The sequence below is a fragment of the Ammodytes marinus genome (genome assembly GCF_949987685.1).
Source record: "Ammodytes marinus genome assembly, chromosome: 1".
Lineage (NCBI taxonomy): Eukaryota > Metazoa > Chordata > Actinopteri > Uranoscopiformes > Ammodytidae > Ammodytes > Ammodytes marinus.
The window spans coordinates 24,539,814-24,562,001 of NC_137230.1; the positions used below are offsets into that span (position 1 = coordinate 24,539,814).

A 22,188-nucleotide genomic window follows, 5' to 3' on the forward strand; every position below is an offset into this window, starting at 1 on the left:
ACTGAGGAATTAGGCAATTTGAAATTCCTGTTGATGACCTCAGCAGGCCAGCTGACCTATCTGTCCAGGGTTGCTTGACCAAGTAACACTGCAGGCTAAGATGACACAAGTTGTTCTACTGGATCTGCAAATGTCTGGCAAAAATACACAAGACCAAACAATAGGGGGCAGAGGCAATATCACCAGCCGAGCAATGGTGTGGTCGTTCGTCTCAAAGTTTGTGGCTCCTCTGGGAAAAATGAAATGCTTGCATGTTGAAATATGAGAAACCGCACAAACACCACAGCTGTTTTCTTTCTTTTTTGTTAGGCCTAGTTAGTTTTAGAGATAATGTATAATAATTCAGAGTTATTTAAGTTAGAAAGCAAACGCCTGGGTGCATCTTTACATTCAATTCAATTTGAAAATGTAAAACTACTCACCTTGAAATACAGACATATGCTTATTTAAAACATATGCATTCAAAAGCTCCCACACAGATAGCCTACAAATAAGTAGCCAAATCATTTCATTATCAATTTTAAATGTAATTTTGAAATTGTGGAAGTTTTAGGTATTATTTTACAAGTAGCAGGCCTAGTGTCAGTAATAAAAGTAGTGGCAGAAGTGTAGTAGCTAGCAGTAATAGGAACTGTGGCGCCACCTTGTGTCTCGATTTTGAAGTAGTCGGGGTAAAAACACAAGACGTCACCAGTGCGACGGAAGTAGTTTTTCATAGAAAAAAATTGAGTGAGAATTCTGGCTGATTCATTGTAGCCAGTCAGTTTGAGACGACTTCTCACAAAAACAAAGACTTTTCTGAACGTCTGACAGATTTGACAACATGTAAGTAGACTAATAGCTTCAATATGGTTGGTGGCTTTCATAAAATACGGCGAAATGGAATCAGTGTCAATAATATGTTGCTGCTTTTCTTGTGGGAGTAAACGAAGGTTTAGCATGAGAAAGCTAAAAGTAGCTAGCGTATCGTTAGCTTACTGTTAACAAAAATACTTAATTTATTGTCACGTAATGCCAAACGTACCTGTTATTATAGCAAAAACGCTTAAAATATTCTATTAAATCAACGCGTAGTCACCCGGCTCTTAATACTGTTTTGGCATAGCTATGGGACGGGTATATTAGCTAACCAATGCTAATTAGCTTTGGTTGCTAACTCCAGTTTTATTCAGTATTTCCTCGCGTCCTCAAATACACTCAGAAGAATTGTACTACATTTAAGAACAACAGCCTCGTGCCTTTTAAAGACACTCTCTTGACATTATTTCAAATCTATGTTATTATTCATACACCGATTAAAGTCAATTGACTTTCAATATTAACCTGTGTTATTCATATTCTTGCCTTACCTGTTCAACGTAAAAACACATGTGAAGTTTAAAGAAATAATTCAAGCTATCACACCCACACAAACCCCCTGAACACTTTCATACACCACACCAGGTTGATTGTTTCTCCTACAGGCCAGATCATTAAACTATCTTTAAAGGCACTGAATAATTCATTAAAAATTAAGCCTTAATTGGTATTAAAATCTTGTGTTAAACCTATCTTTTAAATGTCTTGAAACTTTAAGACTAGTAGGATTTTACCAATTGCTAGTTTTTCTGATGTTGCAATCCAAACAATTAAAATAAATTTGTAGCTTTTATTTTAATTTTTTATAAATATCTTATAAATGCATCTCACATTAACCCAACACATATCAGCATGGCGTGGTGGTCCTATATTGTCATGTTGAGACAAATACTGTGACATCTTTAAATTCATTTTGTACGGTTTTCATTTGGCTTCTCAAAAGTCAAAACATTAAGTCTCCATTTAAAAATAAAATAAACAATACTTGTGACAATTGTGTTTTGAAATCTTTGTACTGGATTTTTCAAAAAATGCCTTTAGATTTATTTGTATTTGATCCTTTAAAGAATGCAGTATAAACAGATTGCTTCTCCGCTATACAGTTTGAAGGAAAGCTAATGGCTTTGTTGTGTCTGCTTTAACAGATTCCAACATGGACCGTCTGCTGAGGCTCGGAGGTGGAATGCCAGGACTCGGCCAGGTAACCCAACGTTTTGATTTTTTTTTTACACATATAAAGAACTTAAACAAAGGTCCCTTATGGTTTCCAGCATAAATACCGGCCAGATTCTTACTCTAATCTTAGTCACAGCAAAAATTAAAAAACTTCAAGTCTTAATGTGGCGTATCATAGGATTAAAGAGGACATAGTGATAAAGCATTCTACCTTGCATGCATAAGAATTCTGAACAATAGTTGGTATGTAGGGATCTGAGCAAGTAGAAACTACTGCCTTTTAAAAGCCTGAACTAATAAATAAACTCTGCATTCACTCCTTAGGGACCCCCAACAGATGCACCTGCTGTGGACACAGCAGAGCAGGTGTACATCTCCTCTCTGGCCCTGCTCAAGGTAATCACACATGATCTATATTAAACATTTTCCTTCACAGTGGTTTTATATACTTTTTTGTGTTTTGAAATAATATTCCTGACACTTTTCAATAATTGCTTTTCATCAGATGTTGAAGCACGGGCGTGCTGGTGTACCAATGGAGGTCATGGGATTGATGCTGGGAGAATTTGTTGATGACTACACAGTGCGAGTGATTGATGTGTTCGCCATGCCTCAGTCAGGAACAGTATGTATTGTCCATTATTTCAAAATTATGCATTACTGTGTAAACAGACTTATTTTTCCATACATAGTTGGGTTGTAAACGTCTTGTATTTATGCAGATTTTGACAGTTTTATGAGAAAGTTCATGTTGCTACATTTTGCCTTTGCTCTTAGTTACATTTTGTTTACCTCATAGGGTGTGAGTGTTGAAGCAGTGGACCCTGTGTTCCAGGCCAAGATGTTGGACATGCTGAAGCAGACTGGAAGGTAAAACTTTAACACATATTCAGGGCTCGACATTTATGCTTGCCCGCTCAGCTCTGTGTTTGGACAAGTAAAATGTGACATGTAGTTGCCTTTTCGGGCAAGTGAAATAAAATTTTAAAATGGACTTGATACAAAACAAACTGCCACATATATTGTGATCGCGGAGCTTCCTGCTCTGTCATGAACTTTTCAACGGGAGATGGCCGGGAACAAATGTGTGATTAAAATGTTTTGCGTTGCTCACATGCAGACAGGATCGTCTCCTAATGTGTCTCTAGCCTCCTAAAACTGGCCAAGCGGCAGGTAAAAGTAAACGATTAAAAGGAACCTGAACATATAGCGCCGAGGTATGAGGCAAAACTGTTAAAGTAATAAAAAGTTGGACTGAGAAGTTTCTGCGGGTCTTTCATAATGGTCATGACACAGAAAAGGATGAGATTTTTTCCGTCTACTTGCTGGGAGTGCCTGTCAAACGGAGACATGGAAGTTGAAGCGAAATTCAAAATCACCTTGAAATTATTCAAACTATTTCAGACGAGTGTGCTTTTTTTATCACGTATCAGCAGGGTTAGTTGTAGAAGGCCTGATATCTACAGTAGCAATATTTAGAAATGACATGGTCAGTGTTTGCTTACATCGACAAGTGTCACGCGTGCACCTCCGACACTCCGAGTAGGGTGAGACAGTAGGCCAACATATCAGTGTGTTAGCCACTATCCCCAGTCAAAGAAGTGGGGAGAGGCTACTGCTCTGTGCTCGGGGCCACGCAAAGTAGCAGGGAGGAGCTTGGGGGGAGCTTAGACCTGAGCCTTCTGTTTACAAAACAATACCAACAAATGCTAATTTGTAAAATACAGCCAGAGAAGGGGACTGCAGATAAACACACCACCACATATTATTGTGGGGCAGAAGTGATCATTGAGAGGGATTATTTTGGTGTGATTCTATAATTTATTTTTTCATTAAAATGTTGCATAGTATGCCTTTAAGCCTATCAGCTCTACAAAATTATGTATTTCTCAATATAGCAGTGGTTACAAACTGGTGTCACCCCCACGACACTGGCGCAGGAGCTCGGAAAAAAATCCCAAGAAAAGCGCCCAAGAAATGTTTAAGTTGTTGATTCTACTGCTGAAAAAGAACCTGGACGTACAGCAGAAGGAATATATGCGATGTGATATGCCATGTGCGATGACCGAAACGCTTACCTCGTGTAGATGTGCAGACAGTGTTGGTGTTATTACTCGGAATTCCTCATTGGGGCTTCACAGGTTACGCATTATTGCTTTATAAAAGAAGTACTGACAATTTTCATGTTTTCAATGATCACTTAAATGACATAACACCACACTTTTAGGCCAAATTTGACTTTTTAGTTTGATGCCTAGCTAATTATTTCTGCTCTCCTCCACCCACATTGCCCATCAGACCAGAGATGGTGGTAGGATGGTACCACAGTCACCCTGGTTTTGGCTGTTGGTTGTCTGGTGTGGATATCAACACACAGCAGAGCTTCGAGGCCCTGTCAGAGCGAGCTGTCGCAGTGGTGGTTGATCCCATTCAGAGCGTCAAAGGAAAGGTAAGGATGTATGGCCAGTGTAGGAGAAACGCTGTAGCTTCATTTTCAGTGAATTATACAGGATCTACTATTAATTGTGAATCAAAAGTGAATTAGAATAACCTTTCAGTAAACTGGTTTTATTTGCAATGTCTGTCTTGTGCAGGTTGTTATTGATGCCTTCAGATTGATCAATGCCAACATGATGGTGCTGGGTCACGAACCGAGGCAAACCACATCCAACCTGGGTCATTTGAACAAGCCTTCAATCCAGGTAACCCATTTTAAATGGCACCATCAGCTTTGTTCAACGTGAATTATTTTCATGAAATGTCTTGAGGTGGTCTGGAAATGATAAAGTGGTGTCACCTCTGTAACACACCACACAAAACTTGCCTCCCCATCAAGATGAACAAATCATCCTCATTGTTATTTGACAATAAGTAGATAACATAGCTGTGTAGTGTTAGTTCTTTATCTAGTTTTGCTTGAAACATTGTCTTGTCATAATGAGAGAAAACGCACTAAAATATCTAAACATGATTGAATATTAACTCTTAATGGATTGTTTCAACTGAGCAGTGTGGCTCGGATCGAGTCAGCTCGGTTCCGCGGGATCTGCTTAATGATGTTTCCAGAAGCGACACTACCCTTTTTGTTCTCAGTACCTTATGTTTGTGCGTTTTAGAACTTCATATACTTAACCAGATATTTCTCATGTTTTCAGGCTCTGATTCATGGACTCAACAGACACTACTACTCCATCACCATCAATTACAGGAAGAACGAGCTGGAGCAAAAGGTTTGAGAAAACACTTATCACTGAGTGCTTTATTTTATGCTTTAAAGGAACATGAGAAACATAAACCTTTATTATACTTCAGATGCTGTTGAACCTGCATAAGAAGAGCTGGATGGAAGGCCTGACCCTGCAGGACTACAGCGAGCACTGCAAGCTCAATGAGAACATTGTCAAGGAAATGCTGGAGCTGGCTAAGAACTACAATAAGGTACAACTTTTACAATAATCTTTTGAACCTCCTTAGAAAGCACAAGTTTAAAGTTTAATAGGCTGAAAGTCATACACACAGAAGCAAAGGCTCGGTATTACTTCATGAACATAGAAAATTGAATTTCAATTTTTTAATGTGGATTTTAATAACCTTAATAATTTCGTATTTAAGTGTTCATAGTATGGACATAGTATCAGTAATAACTTTTTAGTTTTTACTAAGAGTTCTCAATTTTCCTTCCCAGGCTGTTGAAGAGGAGGACAAAATGACCCCAGAGCAGCTGGCAATCAAGAATGTTGGAAAACAGGTAACAGATAAAGGCATTTTATGTATACAATTATTTTTTTAAAGATTGTTTTTGTGACATCAAAGTTTGTAACGTTGAGGGATTGGTGTTGATTAGATAATGTCAGAATGTATACAAGCAAAGATCTGGTTACTTTGTCATTAAAGTTTCCTGAAGTTGAAGTTTGTTTATACCGAAGAGTTGTCACAATACAAGTTTAATTTGTTCAAAACTTCTATCACAAATCCCATCTAATTTTTAGTTTTTCTCCCTTTTCTTTCTTATTTTCTGTCCTTTCAGGATCCTAAGAGGCACTTGGAGGAACACGTAGACGTATTAATGACATCCAACATTGTTCAGTGCCTAGCTGCCATGTTGGATACTGTAGTTTTCCAGTGATGGCCCTGTGTGTATAACTGTTAATATTGCCACGCTTTCTTTCTTTTATATAAAATAAATGTATGTATGCAATGAAGACATTGGCATTGGTGGTACCTTTTTATTGTATGTTACTATCCACACAGCAAGTATTGTATTTATACATTTTGTATTCATCAATGAAAGATCTGAACAAGGTGCTACAAAGCTGCATTCAGAGAATCTTTAATAATATTGGTGTAAAACCCACACAAACCACTGGATGGCGCAAGAGATTCAATATAAATGGACAAAAAGTTGAGATCACGAAAAAAAAATAAGCCTTGGTCGCTTTACTTGATCGTCGCAGTTTTTCCATAATCAAAGGACATCTTGGCAGGTCTTCTTTGACAGTGTTTTGGAGTGTGATATAATGTTTGGATAGGCTCTCTTCAGACTTAAACAAAACTGACTCCTTTGCCATAATATAGAACAACAAAAATTACAGTAATATCCTATTTACCTTGTCCTCTGTTATTACCCCATTTTGAAAGTGCTGTTGGTTGAATCACCATACGTACTGCTGATTCCTCTGGCTGTGTCTTAATCTGAACAATTGGATTCCTTCCCCTTTCCATTGAAAATGATGAGTGATGATCACTTTGTCCTATATTATGGACAAAAAAGCTGATCATCAAGAGTGAACTCTAGTCATATTCCTCAGTATAGATATGCTTAGGTTTGTGTCTGCAATGCACTGTAGACGTCAAATTCAGAAGTGAGTATTCAACAGTGAAGTCATACAAGGAATTTAATAAAGTTGATAAAAGTGTTGCCATAGTGATGCAAATATTTTCATATTTGTGATTGTAAAGACACTAACCTGGCAGATGAAATATATATTAGAAGGATTATGAACCAACAATGTAGTTTTTAATTCACCTGGATAGACAAACCTTGATTGAGAAGGAGCATTTTCAGATGATCAACAATAGCTTTTTTTTCGAGTGTTTTCTTGTGAGAAAGGAGTTGTTTTCTCATCGTGGCAGCTGGGCCTAACAGCCAAGATTCCTCTTTGTTTATTACAGTTTGGAGGAAACAAGTTTTCATTACGGGTTCACATCTCAGCCAGAGATGCAGCTCATGTTGAAGCTCGGGCGATAGCAGAGAAAATGGAGCATGTGTTCTTTCTCCACCCTCCCCAGTATATACTAACTAGACATAGAGTTATGACAGATGTGGTCTCCTGCCATTATATCGACCTTCAAGGGGCTTCAGGTTACATAATTTTTTGTTCCTGGAGGAAATTTTTGCAACCCTCGCAGGAGAAAATTGGCTCCACCTTTGAAAAACACAACTTTTTAACACTTTAAAAAATGTGAAAATTTGTGGCTGTGAAATGAAACACCTTCCCTGAGGCCCCATCGAAGTCCATAAGGTAAACTCAGTTAACAGCCGAGGAGTCATTAAAAGAAAAAACTCAGTCTTAAAGATGAAATTCCATTAGATGTATGCAACCGTTGACAGGGTTGTATTATTCATCCACATTGCAATGTATACAAGTGTAGATTTTCAAACAGTAATAATGTGAAGGAACTTAAGTAACCCACCTTTCCCACATTCACAATTGTGAAGTAAGTAAAGTACCAAAGTACCAAAAGTACGAATGGCCTTTACAGTATAAGCTGTGGAGTCAGCGTTTTTGTCAAATCAGCAGCACATAAGGTAGCAAATGAGGAGATATTCACTGATGTTGACAACAAGCGTTCTCCAGAATCACTGACTTTTTATGTGTCACAGCTGGTTGAAGTGGAACAATTTAATTCTGTTGTGTATTTTATTCTGTAACAATTCATCATATAACGTTGCATTTCTGCAAAGCCACGATCGGCTTCAAAACTATCTCTTTCTATTGACTCTTGGCATAAGCATCCTTCTGTGCAGTGAAGCTTGAACATTTGAAAACACGTGAAGCGGGTTTAAGTTTTAGTTTTTTGGGCTTTCTTTATAAGTTAAAGTTTGGATTTTGTTGCAGTGAGGGGTAGATGAAAAGGCATGCATGTCTCCCCCGTTGTGTGTTTAAAGTGTTGAGTCATCATCCAGTATTTTCATTCTAGCCAGCTCAAATCATGGAGCCCTTTTTTCAGACATGGTCTATCCTGTTTGAAATGTCGGGAGATGTCTCACTGAGATTATCGACTCAAATGAAGCCAGCGTGGGTCCTGCATAAAGGCCATTTGGGACAGTAGCAACAACAACACCACAATGTTATCTTTCTGGGACCGTGATATGAGACTTCCCCCTCAGAAAACTTGCAGTGCAGCACACAAGTCTGAACCGGCTTGTTTGTGGTCTTTTCTGAAAGCAGGATGAGATAAGCCTCAAGCTTTTATTCTCTTTAGATGAGTTTGAAAGGGTGCTACTCCTCAAAGTGTTATGAGTGTTTATACAGTACAGCCAACTGATGCTTTTTCTTTTCTCATTGCACGGAGGCCCGAAGACCGGACCAATTTATCTTGTGCTCCTTCGAAGCACTTGTTTCCAAACCAGTGTTATTCTTCTTGCTGCTCCTCTCGTAGCAAACCACTGCCAAGCAGATGAGTTAAAGAGGGAGGCTGTAAACAGGACAGCGGGCTTTAATAAATGTTGGCGCTGTTTGGTGTGGTTGCAGAGGAAAGATCACTCCCATGAGACCACGGCCAAGTTCACAACACTCTGCCCCGCCTCGGGGTACAGGAGCCAGAGGATGACAAAGTTTTTTGAGTTTTTAAGTTCATGTTCTCACAAATGAACAGCTCTTTCTTGCTGGCTCAGAGTGCAATGAGGCAAAGAGACATACCATGCTTTTTTTCCAATCCAAAATTAGGTTCACATTCTTGATCTTGGAAACAGCTGTTGACAAAGCAATCTCTCATGTCACAGCCCATTTATTAGCCGTTCTGGAGCTGTGGAGCAGATTTGAGTGGATCAGAGGATGTTGCTCAGTCGGTCCACCACTTCCATACTATTGTATGGATGCCATGACATTTTGAACAGATATTATGTTTCCACTGAGAAAGAATTGTAAATACTTTGATGGCTTTTCTTCTGGTGCCACCATGATGTTGTAGTTTTGAGTGAAATGTCTCAGCAACCTTTGAATAGATGCTGATCTCGTATTTTTTCATGCATTCATGCATGCCCCGCTCAGGATACATCCCCTTTAAACCAACTTTAAAGGGGATGTAAGCTAAATGGTTATTTTAGCTCACTTCCTGTCAGTGACTGCAATTAGCAGTCCCCTCCCTCGTCCCTACGTCACCACATTAATGCACTGCAGTCTGTCTTCAAGCAGCAAGTTATCTAGCATCATCTCAGATCCGTAAGTGCGATAAAACATGATAAAAACCATCAAAACAGACATTGGAAAGGATTTTTACCTGCTCCTTCATTGTAGGCGCATAAACATTCACCCATCTGTCTCAATGCGCGTGCAACGTCAGTGAGACGTGCTGGTTTGTGGCGTTCTCTCTTCTGATTGGATATCAGTTGTGAAATCCCAGAAAAGTTTATTTGCCGATTACATGCAGAGCGGGCGAGTGAGAGATCAGAGTTATGAAATGCGCACACTATATAAGTGATCACTGTATGAATAAAGAGCGATTTAACACGAATATTAACATAAATAAATTGCTTACTTCGCCACCATCAGGGAAAATGTCACTTTACTCAATACTTTGGTTTACGAGCTAATATCTGCCAAGCTTATCCAGCACTACAAAGCCATTACCATGGCTGTAGACTCTAATAGTATAAGTTTCCTTGTTAAACCAACGTTGATGAAAAGTACTTAAAGCTGGGGTACGTGATTTCTGATTGGTCAAAGTTAACATGAGCTGACACTTTGACCAATCAGAGCGAGGCTCCGATTCTCTGTTCTTATTGGCTGTTGGGACTGTCCATTCACTTTGGCACGACGTTGTTGGTGTAGAGCGTGTCACGGAGGGACCATAGGGGAGGGACCAAAGAGAACAAGTGGAGTGGTTTAGGTATTTGGATTCGAATCTCTATCCCAACTGCCATTTGTTCCCCAAATCCTCCACCCCAGCTTTAAAATGCTCCGAAAAAACATGGGCACTAGAACACCAACATTTTTATGAAAATTGGCAGAATCCAGTCTATAATTAATTAGCTTTATAAGGGTTAATAAATAGACATAGAAAATGTTCTGTTGTATTGTTTTGTTTCTTCTCTCTTTCTTCTGCACACTACTTGGGTTGGAAGGATTGTGCATACGGGAGTATTTTGGCTTGTTCATTGTTGCACGTGTATGTGAGATTTTGCATGTGTTTATGGTGTTCTCTGCTCACCTGGAGGACCATCAACACATATTGGCTTTCACACAGTCTCCATGGAGAACTGTCTCCATCCCAACTGTGTTTCTCTTTTCTTTACTGCCCATTACATTTGACCAAGCAAAGTTAATGTGGACCGTTTGGGCAATTTAGAGTAATGCAATCCGTCAGACAGCTGTGTTAAATCAGTTAGAGTCTGACTCCCTTCTTGAGTTATCATAAGTCAGAGTGCTCTTAACCTACGTAGATCTTTACTTTCTCAACACATCAAAAAAATAAACAGATCTTCACTCCTTGCTAAGTTCATCTCAGGGGTGGAGAGCGGTTCGTACCTGCTGTGTTTTCTGGCAAATGTTTATATATACAACATGTGAAAAATGGTGCCTGCTACTGTAAGGGATGGCATGACATCTGGGATATATGGAATGTGCACTGTGTTTGTGTAAAGCTCTGAATCAAACTCCGAACCAGACAGTAGACTGTGATCACAGTTTGAACTATCGGTAATCTTCTGCCGAGCTAGCCAGCCACATATAACCAAACCCAACTTGACGGCAGAGATGGCAAAGTAGTCATGCTGCCTCTAGCATGACAATTCAACCACTAATTCACCACAGGAATACTTGTGGTATGACTGTTGTTTTGCTCCATAAAAGGGGTAAATGAAAGTATAACTTGATTTACCAGAGTTTTGTTACCAGGCAGAATATTTAAAAGGATATACGTAAACACATGAGTAACGGAATGAAAAGGAAATAGAGGGTGTGGTGGTATCAAAAGGTTAAAAAAAAACACAAAAAACATGAAATAACAGTTTGGATCTAGGGGCTAAACACTCCCAGGAGCTCGAAAGTTCTTCCTCAGTCCTCTTCCTCTAAAAGATATTAAAGCTTCTGAAATGTATTTAGACCTTTTGAAACCCACCCAACAGCACCGAAATTATTTATACATGTATCATATGCTCTGGTCATTTGTCTCGTTTACAAATGTTTATCTTCAACTAAATGGGGTACATCGTGTTTAATAATCGATATGATTTGTGGTTCCTCTGCTGTGAGATTCTTTCATTCTTCATTGGAAATAGAGATAAAAAAACCCAAGCAGTATACTTTTTTTTCAATTATGTTGACACACAAACAAAGATGTAAACTTCTAGATCAAAAATGAAAGTAAAACAAAATCAGAAAACATGAATAACTTATTTGACTAAATGATTTCAACTAAAGGTCCACTTTTCCACTTGTTCTGGAGCTTTTGACCTTATCACGCGTCTTTTGTGGTCTTCACACTTTGAAAATTTTGTCAATTTGTGTTTTCACTGTCTCTAAAATATTAGCATAACTTATTGTAGGTCCATACAGTATTTTGGAAAACCTGTCAATCCATTTGGGACTGAGTTGTCGTTGTTAGGGTTATGTAAATGAAACTCTGTGAAGCAACATGAATGTTCGCTGTTTGAGCACAAATGAAAATAAATATATCTGCATTTGTTGAAGGATGAGGTTTAGTGAGAATACAGGCACCATAGGCAGGGAGGCTTCACGGCCTCTTTCATTAGCTCCTTGAGGGTTAACAGTGATGTTGACATTTTTAAACTTTGACTGAAGTTATTTCAACCTTTTTTCAATTTACATTTTAATGGTCAACAAGACAGGAAAACAACTTCAAGTTTGTTGAACAATTGTTGTGAGCTGAACTATTTATTATCGTAATGTTTATGTTGCTATTATTTTCAAAACGTTTTAGATACCTTGTTTTCTTTTTGTTTTTATGTGTATGCTGTTGTTTTTGGACTCACTTACCTAAAAAGGATAAATTAAGCAATTTAAAGTGACTGAACTGAATCATGCTCTACAGATGTTAGTTTAATGGAGCAGTTTGGATGGGGAACTCTTTGTCCTCTTGGCTGTCAAACTACGGTAAACTGCTGATTCCTGGGAGAAGGAAACACTGAGTAATAACATTTGTTTTCATGCATGTGCAAAGAAGCTCAGGTTCTGCAGGGAAGGCCAGCGGCCAAAAATCAAAGCTGCAACCGCACAGGGAGTCTACCAACCTACCATTTCTTACAATTATGTGAAGTCATATCTCCACATGTTTGCCTTCTTTGTCTATGTTATGCAATGAAGCCATATGCTTCCAATCCACAGGAGAGAGACAAGAGCAAATAAGCATAAGAATTTAGCAGGCAATCTTATCTTCCAAAGCACAGATAAACATATCAGTGAATAGCTCAGCCCCCACTGGTTGTTTGTTTAAAGGTGACTCTTGAGATTTAATTGGATGGACAAATGATGAAAGGGAAGGATATGATAGCAAATAAGTACACAAAAGCCATCCGGGGATGTCCAGATCATGTAGTTTAAGTATCCGTGATGATTCACTCCTAATGGTTTTATCATGAAGCAAGATGTTTTGGAATACAGCAAAGACTTTAGGGAGTGAATTAACTTACTCTGTAGTCCATGAGATATGTTTTCACTTCTGAGCTGTGTGTGCGTGCTTGCGTGTGTGTCTGTGCGCGCGCATGTAAACATCCTTTGCTTTGGATGTGCTGTGGATGTGGTACAGTAGCACCGTGCCTTGGTGTTGTGATGTTATTTGTTGCCGGGGACTACATTTCCACTTTTCTCTGTAATGTTACTCAGTGGTCCCGGAATGATGATGTCACTGTCCACAGAGTTTCCACCACAGCGGAGGACCTGCCGAGATGAAGCAAAAGTGTGTGTGTTTGTTTGTTAGTGAGTGTGTGTGTGTGTGTGTGTGTGTGTGCGAGAGAGACATTGAGAGAGAGATAGTTAGTGACGTGCAGTCTGACCGGCTGCGTTTGCACAGGGAAGAGGGTCGTGTTGAACAGAACCACTAAAGAGTGGTGCTGTTTTTCATTGGTCTAGTCTTCAGGGACTCACCGTCTGGGTCTGTGTTATTAAAGTCAATAATGAACTCCAACCCATTCCTGCACACACATACGCTCTCCGTTTCATAGTTTATTTACTCTTCCTCCATTCATATATGGTTACATAAGACATTTGTCCTCTCGAAATGGCTGTAAAGCGATTTGAACTGTGGTTACAAGGGAAATGTAAAGAATGGCAAAAACATTTTAAAGTGCTGTAGTGCATGAAGTGCAGTTTATTGTATACCAGAAACCAGCTGGAATTATTCATAATTTACCTTAACTGGGGGAAACATTTTCGGAAAGGACTGGTAGGAAATGGAATCAACATGTGTTTTGGTTTGTGACCACATATTTCCTGTAATACAGACATTAGGAAAATTGGTGAAAGTGGATCAAAAATGTTGGCACAGAAGATTTCACCAGCCTCCTTAAAATTCTGCCAAATAATTATATGGTGGAGCCCGGGCACTGGCTAGTTTGATGATGACAAACGTAGGTACTTTAGAGAAAGTTGAAGGATAAATTCTTAACAGAAAAAAAACATGGTAGGTCGAAAAAGATAAACAAGTCTAAAAATCCAGCATATCCTGAAAAAAACATTTATCTGGGATGTCAGAATTAGGTTTTTGAGAAACAAAGAAGCAGAGAATCAGCTCAGATTTTTCTAGAATATCATTTATGCTATTGGAATTCAAATTCATTCAAATTAAGCAATTGGATAGGCCATGCCATTATTTCCAACTTAAAAATGATATATGCATATAGAGACAAACTCTATATATAATAAAATTATACAGGTTTGTTGAAAAGGCTATATTAGCGTGTTAGCATTTAGATTGTTTATAGGGGAGAGTGGCCTAAGTTGTGCAACTTTTCACTCAAAGTGACTTTAAAGTAAGGCCTTGACAGTAAAGTCTCCAACTCAAATATGTACATATATTTCAGGGTGTTGTGCATCCCTGGCAATAAAAACTTTGGATCTGGAATAAACTGTTGAAGAAATATAGCTTTCGGAAAAAAAAAGTTGTCTTGATGCACAACTTGCCCCCGGTGTGGTGTAAGTTGTGCGGTTGGAGAGAATACCATGGGGTGAATTGTGCCATTGATATATATCTCATAAACTGTAATGCAAGACAAATCCATGAGACAATTACTTATTTAAGGTTTATTTAAAGTAAATAAAGTAAATAGTTGACAAAGATTGAAGGTCAATTGTCTTAAACAAGGCCTAGCAGATCTAATGGTTTTACCTGCAAAGCTCACAATGACAAAGTCACCATCATCATCTTTCTGGCCATCTGAACTCTCATCAGTGGTGTCGTTAAGTGGAATTGAGATGTCACTCTCTTCTGAGCTACTGTAGACAATCACTTTCTTTTGGTGTCCAGCGTATACAGCCATGCCACTGGCACAACTCTCAGAAATGTACTTTGCACTAGTTGCTCCGTGCTTGTGGAACCAACTGCCACCTGACAAATGTGATTCCACTACATTTCTGCCTTTAAATCAAGGCTCAAAACCCATATGTACACCCTGGTGTTTCCTCCCCATTAACTATCTTACCTCTGCACTACTATCTGTGTTTATGTGGATGTATGGGCTTTACGTCTTTTATTTTGGTTATTGTTATTTTACCTTCATTGTTTACCTACTGAATGCACTATGTACAGCACTTTGGACAGTGCAAACTGTCATAAATGTGCTTTTATAAATACATTTTACTTACTTACTTACTTACTTATAACTCACCCAGGCCCTTTGGCACAAATCACCCCAATCCCAGAAATTTGGATAATAAGCATGATGCAGCAGTTTAGGGCTGACATCGTGCTAACTGTATAGACTCAAAATGAAGCATACCAAAGCACTAAAACATGTGTCAAATGTTTTCAAACTTGTCTATAATTGTTCGGACACAATAATCAAAAAACCTTGATCATGGAAATTTTACTTTGAAAGGCAAAACACAGTTTTTTGAGCTTAAATGTGCTTGTATCTTATTCCATGTTTCTCCCTTCTTTACAGGATGAGTCATATGGATGGCTCTTCTTAAATATGTGGTCACATTTCCAATTTCTTCCACGGTTTTCTAGAAACAAGGGGTGGCACAACTTCCAAAATGCACAACTTAGGCCACTCTCCCCTATTTATAACACCTATAATTTATACCTATAATTATTGTTGATGGTGTTATTAATATTTCTTTGAACTGATGAACTTTCTCATATGCTTCAAGTATAAACTTCAGAGTCCAGCTGCTGTCTTCCAACATTTATTGGAAGTGTGTTGAGCCCACTGCCCAGCTGTGTGGCTATAGTCATAGTGAGGGCATTAACAAATTGTTAGGCAATGTAAGCAAAGGATTGAATGACAACAAGAAAACTAATTTTTAGAAGCGAGCGCAATATCTTTATAGCTGACAACATTTCGCTGTGTTACAATAATTTTGCATGTGTGCACTACGGTTAATGTATATAGGGGAGAGCGGGGGAATGTGAGCCATCGGGTAATGTGAGACACCCCCTGTATCTAGGCAATGGAACACATTTTTGGTCATGTGAGATATATGTTTTCAAGCTCCTCTCATTTCCCCTTGGCCATGAAAGAGAGGACCTCATGGTGATGTTGTAACCATGTTTTTTTTGCATGTAAAAGTAAATGTTCTTGGTGTCAACTTAATCGATTGTTGTGCCAAAGCAAATTGATTCAGGTAGAAAAACTTCTATCATACATATTGATGAACTACCAACATATGAAACCATGTGATGATGATAACTTAAGATTAGCCTGATTTGCTGAGAGAGGTAGTTTTTCTCAAATTGTGTCAGTGGGATAAAGTGAGACAAATGCTGTGGGGTAAAGTGAGACAGTGTCTGTGCCCTCTTTTAATGAAACCATTATATTTGAGGTAGCAAGGAGACTAGTTTGAATAAGACAAAAGACAATGAGGGCTGGAGGTGGGGGTTGATGGTTGAAGGGGTGTCAGCAAGGGCATGGGTTGGCACGTATGTATGTGGGGGACAGGAGAGTGACCTTTAACACCAATAGCCTCAAAGTAATGTGTCTTTATTCAATTAATGATCCCAATAAAACAAATGCAGAAAAATAGTAATCAAATACTCAAAAGATGGAAAATGACAGCTGGGTCTAGTCCTGTGTTCTGAGTCCCAGGCTGTTCTAGCTGGTTCTGATTGTTCTTTGCTCTGACCTCCAGACACTAGCTGGCTCTAAGGGTCCTGTGTTCTGACCCCCAGACTGTGTTTTAATCTAACTGGTTCTATCTGTCATTTGAATGTTAATTATTGAATATGAATTGTATGGTGTATTTGATCAGAGTTACTTTCAAGTGTTTAGAAAATGTTTTTCGTAATTGACCAAACCCCATGATTCCGTTACTTGTCTGACATTAGTTTTGGAATATTTTGTTTTCAAGCTAGCTGTCAGGATTGTAACTGTTACAACATGTGTTGTTATGGTAGTTTAGAGTGGAAAAAGCAAGTGGTTCAGTTTACCCCCTTGATGTCTGTCTCAGTTTACCCCACAGCTGGGGTAAACTGAGACACAAGACAACTTTTTTTTAAACTATCATATTTTCACTGCCCTTTGTCATGATTAAATTCTGCTAATGCCGTTTTCTAGGAAACATCCTGAATTAATGGGAAATGTGTAAATTTGACTGATAAATCATTTTAGCTCCCTGATAGGGAAGCAAATGTAAAAAGTCTGTCACATTACCCCGTTCTCCCCTAATATTTCACTTTTAAACTGAATTTTCTAAATCATTAGGCAATGTGACTCCTCAGTGACCACACCTCAGAAACCTCCAGAGTTCCTCTTTAGCTTTGAAAACACTCACCACTGACCGATGCATCTCCATAACAAACAAGAACTTTCACAATGTCTTCCCACGTCATTGTTACACTTCCATCAGCAGAAACAATATTGCAATGTATTCAAATATTTATGCATCTGGAGGTCTTTTAATACTTCTGCAATGATAAGTTCAACTATAGTTCAAACTGATACAAAGAATCTACAGTGAAATTTGTGAAACTTCCCATAAAGCTATGTATTGAAAGGTGGTTTAATCACTAATATGTCGCTTCCTCTATACTGTACCTGTTTGTGCATTTCACACCTATTGAGTCACAATCAATGGTGAGTCAGATACTGGTAAGTCACGTAAGCCTCGTTCATGTGTGAACATGTGAAGATGTTTCCATTTTCACCTTTAAATAGATAAATGGATTGTGGTCTGTCTGGTACCATCAGCTGGATGCCTTCGAGGGAGAATGAGTTGTTTAATTATAGGAGTATAGAAATGAGAGAAACATCGAACACATTAGCACGCTCAAATGCACACATGCATGCACATACACAGTGTGATGTGTACGGCCTTATATCATCATCTGTTTAGCCGTCTTTAATGCTGCAGGATGGTACAAGTGTTTGTCGGACAATAATTAGTAAATAATACAGTCACCCATGGTGGATGTGAGACAAAGCAGATATCTTTGAGGAGGTCTAATTGAGTTTTGGTCTATTTTTCCAGTTTCATTGTCCTCTCCCTTGCTACTTTTTTCGTTAGCGTAGCAAAGATCAGAAATTTCAGTTACTGGCACAGCGGAGTTATGAAGTAGTAAGTCATACAGCAAAATTATCTGGCTTCACTACAAGATCGTTCTGCTTCCAAGAGTGTGAGGGTGTTTTAATAGGCTTGTTACTTAACATGCAGTGGTGAACTATAATGGTGTTTCTACTTTAGGATTTAACAGGGGAGCTTTGGGAAACTCCTTTCAGTTCATTCTTAATGTGTTCTCCATGCATATTCTGCCGGTAAATAATGTAATAAGGTCTGTCAGTATGCCTATCCACAGACTGTGAGTCATTATCTCACAGCTAGGGTATAATTTTTTCTGAGCTGCACAACATTGATGTGAGTCACAGCCAGCCTGGAGAGCCATACCTAATGATCCCTGGAGTTTATTATTACAATAGGTTTGCATTATTCGACTGTAAGTGTGAGAGGTCAAAGTTACACTCCATTTAACTTTGAACAGTCGCATTCAAGTATAGCAAACCTACTGTAGGCTCAGAGGCTTGTGGCTGTAGAGTTTGGCTGTCCATGGCAGAGGCATTAAAACATTCTGGCATTTCCCTAAGAAAACAGCATAGTGGCAAATGGTCTGGGGAGGGCTGCACTCAGTCTCACATAGAGCCAAATGGAGAGAGGCTTTCAGACTGAGACCAAAAATGGTAGTGGAGGGGAGAGGAGACTGCGGGGGATGGTGGCATAATGGGGGGGAACAGAAAGGATGATATAATACAAGGTGGAATGATATCCTCACCCATGTGACATTATTCTTTGATAATGCTACTGCCTCCTCTCTCCCTTTGCCCAAACACTTTTTGTATCATTATATATTTTCTTCAAAGACCATTCCAGTGGTTTTGTTTTATTCTGGCCAACAAGCTACAGATCCCAATTACCTAACATTACTGCTGACCTTTTTCCAAATCTCATCACACATTTTAATAGGACCTTTCTAGCTAGAAATAAATTCAGTTTATTTCAGAAGTGAAAATTACACAAATAAAAATGCCTGTAAAGGCTCTCAGCCAGGTGTCAAGGTAATGTGACATCAATGTGTGAAGAACCCATAAAGATGTAGGTGTGTGTTTGTATACAGTCTATGGTGGGAACTGACCCCCTCGTTGGTAGAATTGAGGAAAATTTAAAGCAACAAATACTGTTATCTTTGACCACTTGCAGAGAACTGTAAAAATAAGCATAATTTTATTGTTTATCACAATTACACGTTCATATTACATTGTGATGCAGTAGCAATAGGAAGTGGTTACTATCTTGTTGGTATGTTCAAGTTACCGAAACCATTTAAGATTTTAGATTTTGTTTTGCATCATTTGACTAAATGTTGTTATCTCTAGGATAAACCTCTTGTTTAATTTCTGTTAAAAAGTTCCTTTCTAGCAAATAGTGAGTTAACACAATGGTGATTGAGCATATGAACCACTGATGAAAGCGCCTGTATTTGCTGCTTTGCCCAGTTATGCTATCTGAGTGTCAGTGCTGACCTTCCTGCACTGCAGCGGTGCGTTCTCTTATAGGCCTTTCACACCACCGCAAAATCGGCGCTAGTTCTGGGCTTGTTCGGAGTTAGAGCCAGTGTTTTGGTTTCACACCGCCAGAGAGCCTGCTCCGGGCCGTAAAAACCGGGGTAACTCATACCCCAGGATTGAGCAGGGTTTGATAAGAACTGCTTGCGCCAGCGGCTGGGGGAGGGATTATCCTGACCAACCAGAGCAACTCAAACCTCATGCCCGCCATATTTAAAAACACCGCTACTACGAGACGTAAACATAACATAATTACCGAACGTAGCGATCAAATTGACCGGCGAGAATACGCTGTATGGGTTCTGTTTGCTTAAGAAAGCAAAGCGAGAGCCAACAAGTGTAAAAATAAGACGTATTCGCCGCTGTTGTTGTGCTTAAAGCTAGCGGTAGCTTTAGCGTTAGCCACAAGAGCAGCGGCATCGGGTGACGTACACACACGTTTACAGTGACGTCATGACGTTGCTCTCTTGCCGGCTCCATGGCTGTCTCCGGTCGATGTGAAACCAACCGGTTCATAACTGGGATAAGGCTGTAACCAGTTTTGAACTGACCCCAACACCAGCCTGGAACTAACTCTTGGTTCATTTTGGTGTGAAAGGCCTATTATAGGCCTTTCACACCACCGCAAAATCGGCGCTAGTTCGGAGTTAGAGCCAGTGTTTTGGTTTCACACCGCCAGAAAGCCTGCTCCGGGCCGTAAAAACCGGTTCAACTCATACCCCAGGATTGAGCAGGGTTTGAAGTGAACTGCTTGCGCCAGCAGCCGGGGGAGGGATTATCCTGACCAACCAGACCAACTAAAACCTCATGCCCGCCATGTTTAAAAACACCGCTACTACGAGACGTAAACATAACATAATTACCGAACGTAGCGATCAAATTGACCGGCGAGAATATGCTGTATGGGTCCTGTTTGGTTAAGAAAGCAAAGCGAGAGCTAACACGTGTAAAAATAAGACGTATTCGCCGCTGTTGTTGTGCTTAAAGCTAGCGGTAGCTTTAGCGTTAGCCACAAGAGCAGCGGCGTCGGGCGACGTACACACGTTTACAGTGACGTCATGACGTTGCTCTCTTGCCGGCTCCATGGCTGTCTCCGGTCGATGTGAAACCAACCGGTTCATAACTGGGATAAGGCTGTAACCAGTTTTGAACTGACCCCAACACCAGCCTGGAACTGACTCTTGGTTCATTTTGGTGTGAAAGGCCTATTATACTCATGACATAGGAGCTTCAGACTGTGTGCATTTCAGTACATCTGTTAGTTGTTTAATTTAGTTTTTATCTTTTATATACAGTCTATGTTTTTGTAAGACATGATCCTATGTCCCACTTTTGCAAAATTGATGATAAGGTCATTCTGCATACTGTAGGGGAGAACAGGGTTATATGTCACACGGGTTGGTTGTCACAATTGTTATATCTCGGAACCAGAAAGCGCTGTCTGTTCAATTTTGGTATGTAAATATCCAGAATTGGGATTAGAGGTCACCTACATAGTCTTCCTTAGCGTTAGACTGCTGAATTTGAGGTGAGAGGACTGTTTGTGTTTTTCATGTCAAATTGAAAATATTTAGCTCCTCAGTATTTTTCTTCTAGGCTTTTACACAATGGGTTTATAACAAAACACTTGTGACCCTAAAATAGTGTGAAGGGTAAACTATAGTTTAGATTGTTGTTAGCAAGCTAATTAGTTGTCAGATGGTTGTTGGCCTTGATGCTGGCAAGAAATTCCAGTTGGGGTTGGTCGTCTCATTTTTGGGGGGGTTGGTTGTCACATGTTATCCAAAGGCTGCAGCCAGAAAAGGAACCCAATAACAAAATAAAATGTCAAGCTGTATCCTCACTGACACCCCAGAGAAGGAGAGAATAGAGCAGGAAAAGGCAGCTAGAATGCAAAAGATAAAAAGGGCAACAAAATCAAAACGACCCAGTGCATCCCAAACTAGACCAATTGCCAAGGCTACTGCACCCCAGTGCACTCCACACCAGCTGTGGAAGAAGAAACATAAGATATGTGTAGCCTAGTTGAATAGGTTGTTATTTTTAGACCTATTTGTTTTGTTCTTTATGTTGTTACATACAGTAGGCTGGTCTTAATATGGATTTCCTGTTTGTTTATTCCTTGCTCATTTTGAGTTAAGATGCATAAAGTTATGTAGGCCAATTTTTCAACTTGATAATGAAATGAAACTTTCAAATTTAGTTCTGCTTTCTTGCCTTCTTTTTAAGATTTTTCTCATTAAGATAACATTGTGAAAAACAACCCCATAGTGTGTGACAACCGTGTTGTCACAATGTGTTAGAGTGTCTTTGATGATACATTTCTTCTTTATTACAATAAGTTAGAAAAAAGTGAGGGGTACACATTTCAAGGTAACACCTTAAGCTTCAATTTAATGTAGGAATGACCATTGAAAGATATTTAGGTGATGAGCAATTCTCACTAGAGTAAAAAGTGTGCCTACTAGCCCCGGTCTCCCCTATTGTGCTGCCATAGGAACTATCACAAGTTCCCGATTTTCCACATACAATTGAACGCAGCATGTATGTCTGGGCCAATGCTGTCACTTCTCATAACTCTTGGGTCAGAATGGCGGATCAGAACACACAGAGAAAGCGATGTGCAGGTAACAACTGCCAATCTACTGACTCCATACAATAATGTTTGGTTTAGTAAGAAACTCTGGTACAGAAGCCCC

At 39.3% G+C, this 22,188-nt stretch overlaps 1 protein-coding gene across 1 annotated transcript; it reads left to right on the forward strand.

Annotated features, from left to right (window-relative positions):
* Positions 1-718: 718 nt before the first annotated feature.
* On the forward strand, positions 719-6,230 carry psmd14 (proteasome 26S subunit, non-ATPase 14). Its single transcript, XM_080028764.1, has 11 exons — positions 719-825; positions 2,004-2,059; positions 2,359-2,430; positions 2,540-2,659; positions 2,834-2,904; positions 4,333-4,483; positions 4,629-4,736; positions 5,190-5,264; positions 5,347-5,472; positions 5,720-5,782; positions 6,062-6,230. The coding sequence occupies exons 2-11, from the start codon at positions 2,012-2,014 to the stop codon at positions 6,158-6,160; spliced, it is 933 nt and encodes a 310-aa protein (XP_079884890.1). The 5' UTR covers positions 719-825; positions 2,004-2,011; the 3' UTR covers positions 6,161-6,230.
* Positions 6,231-22,188: the final 15,958 nt, after the last annotated feature.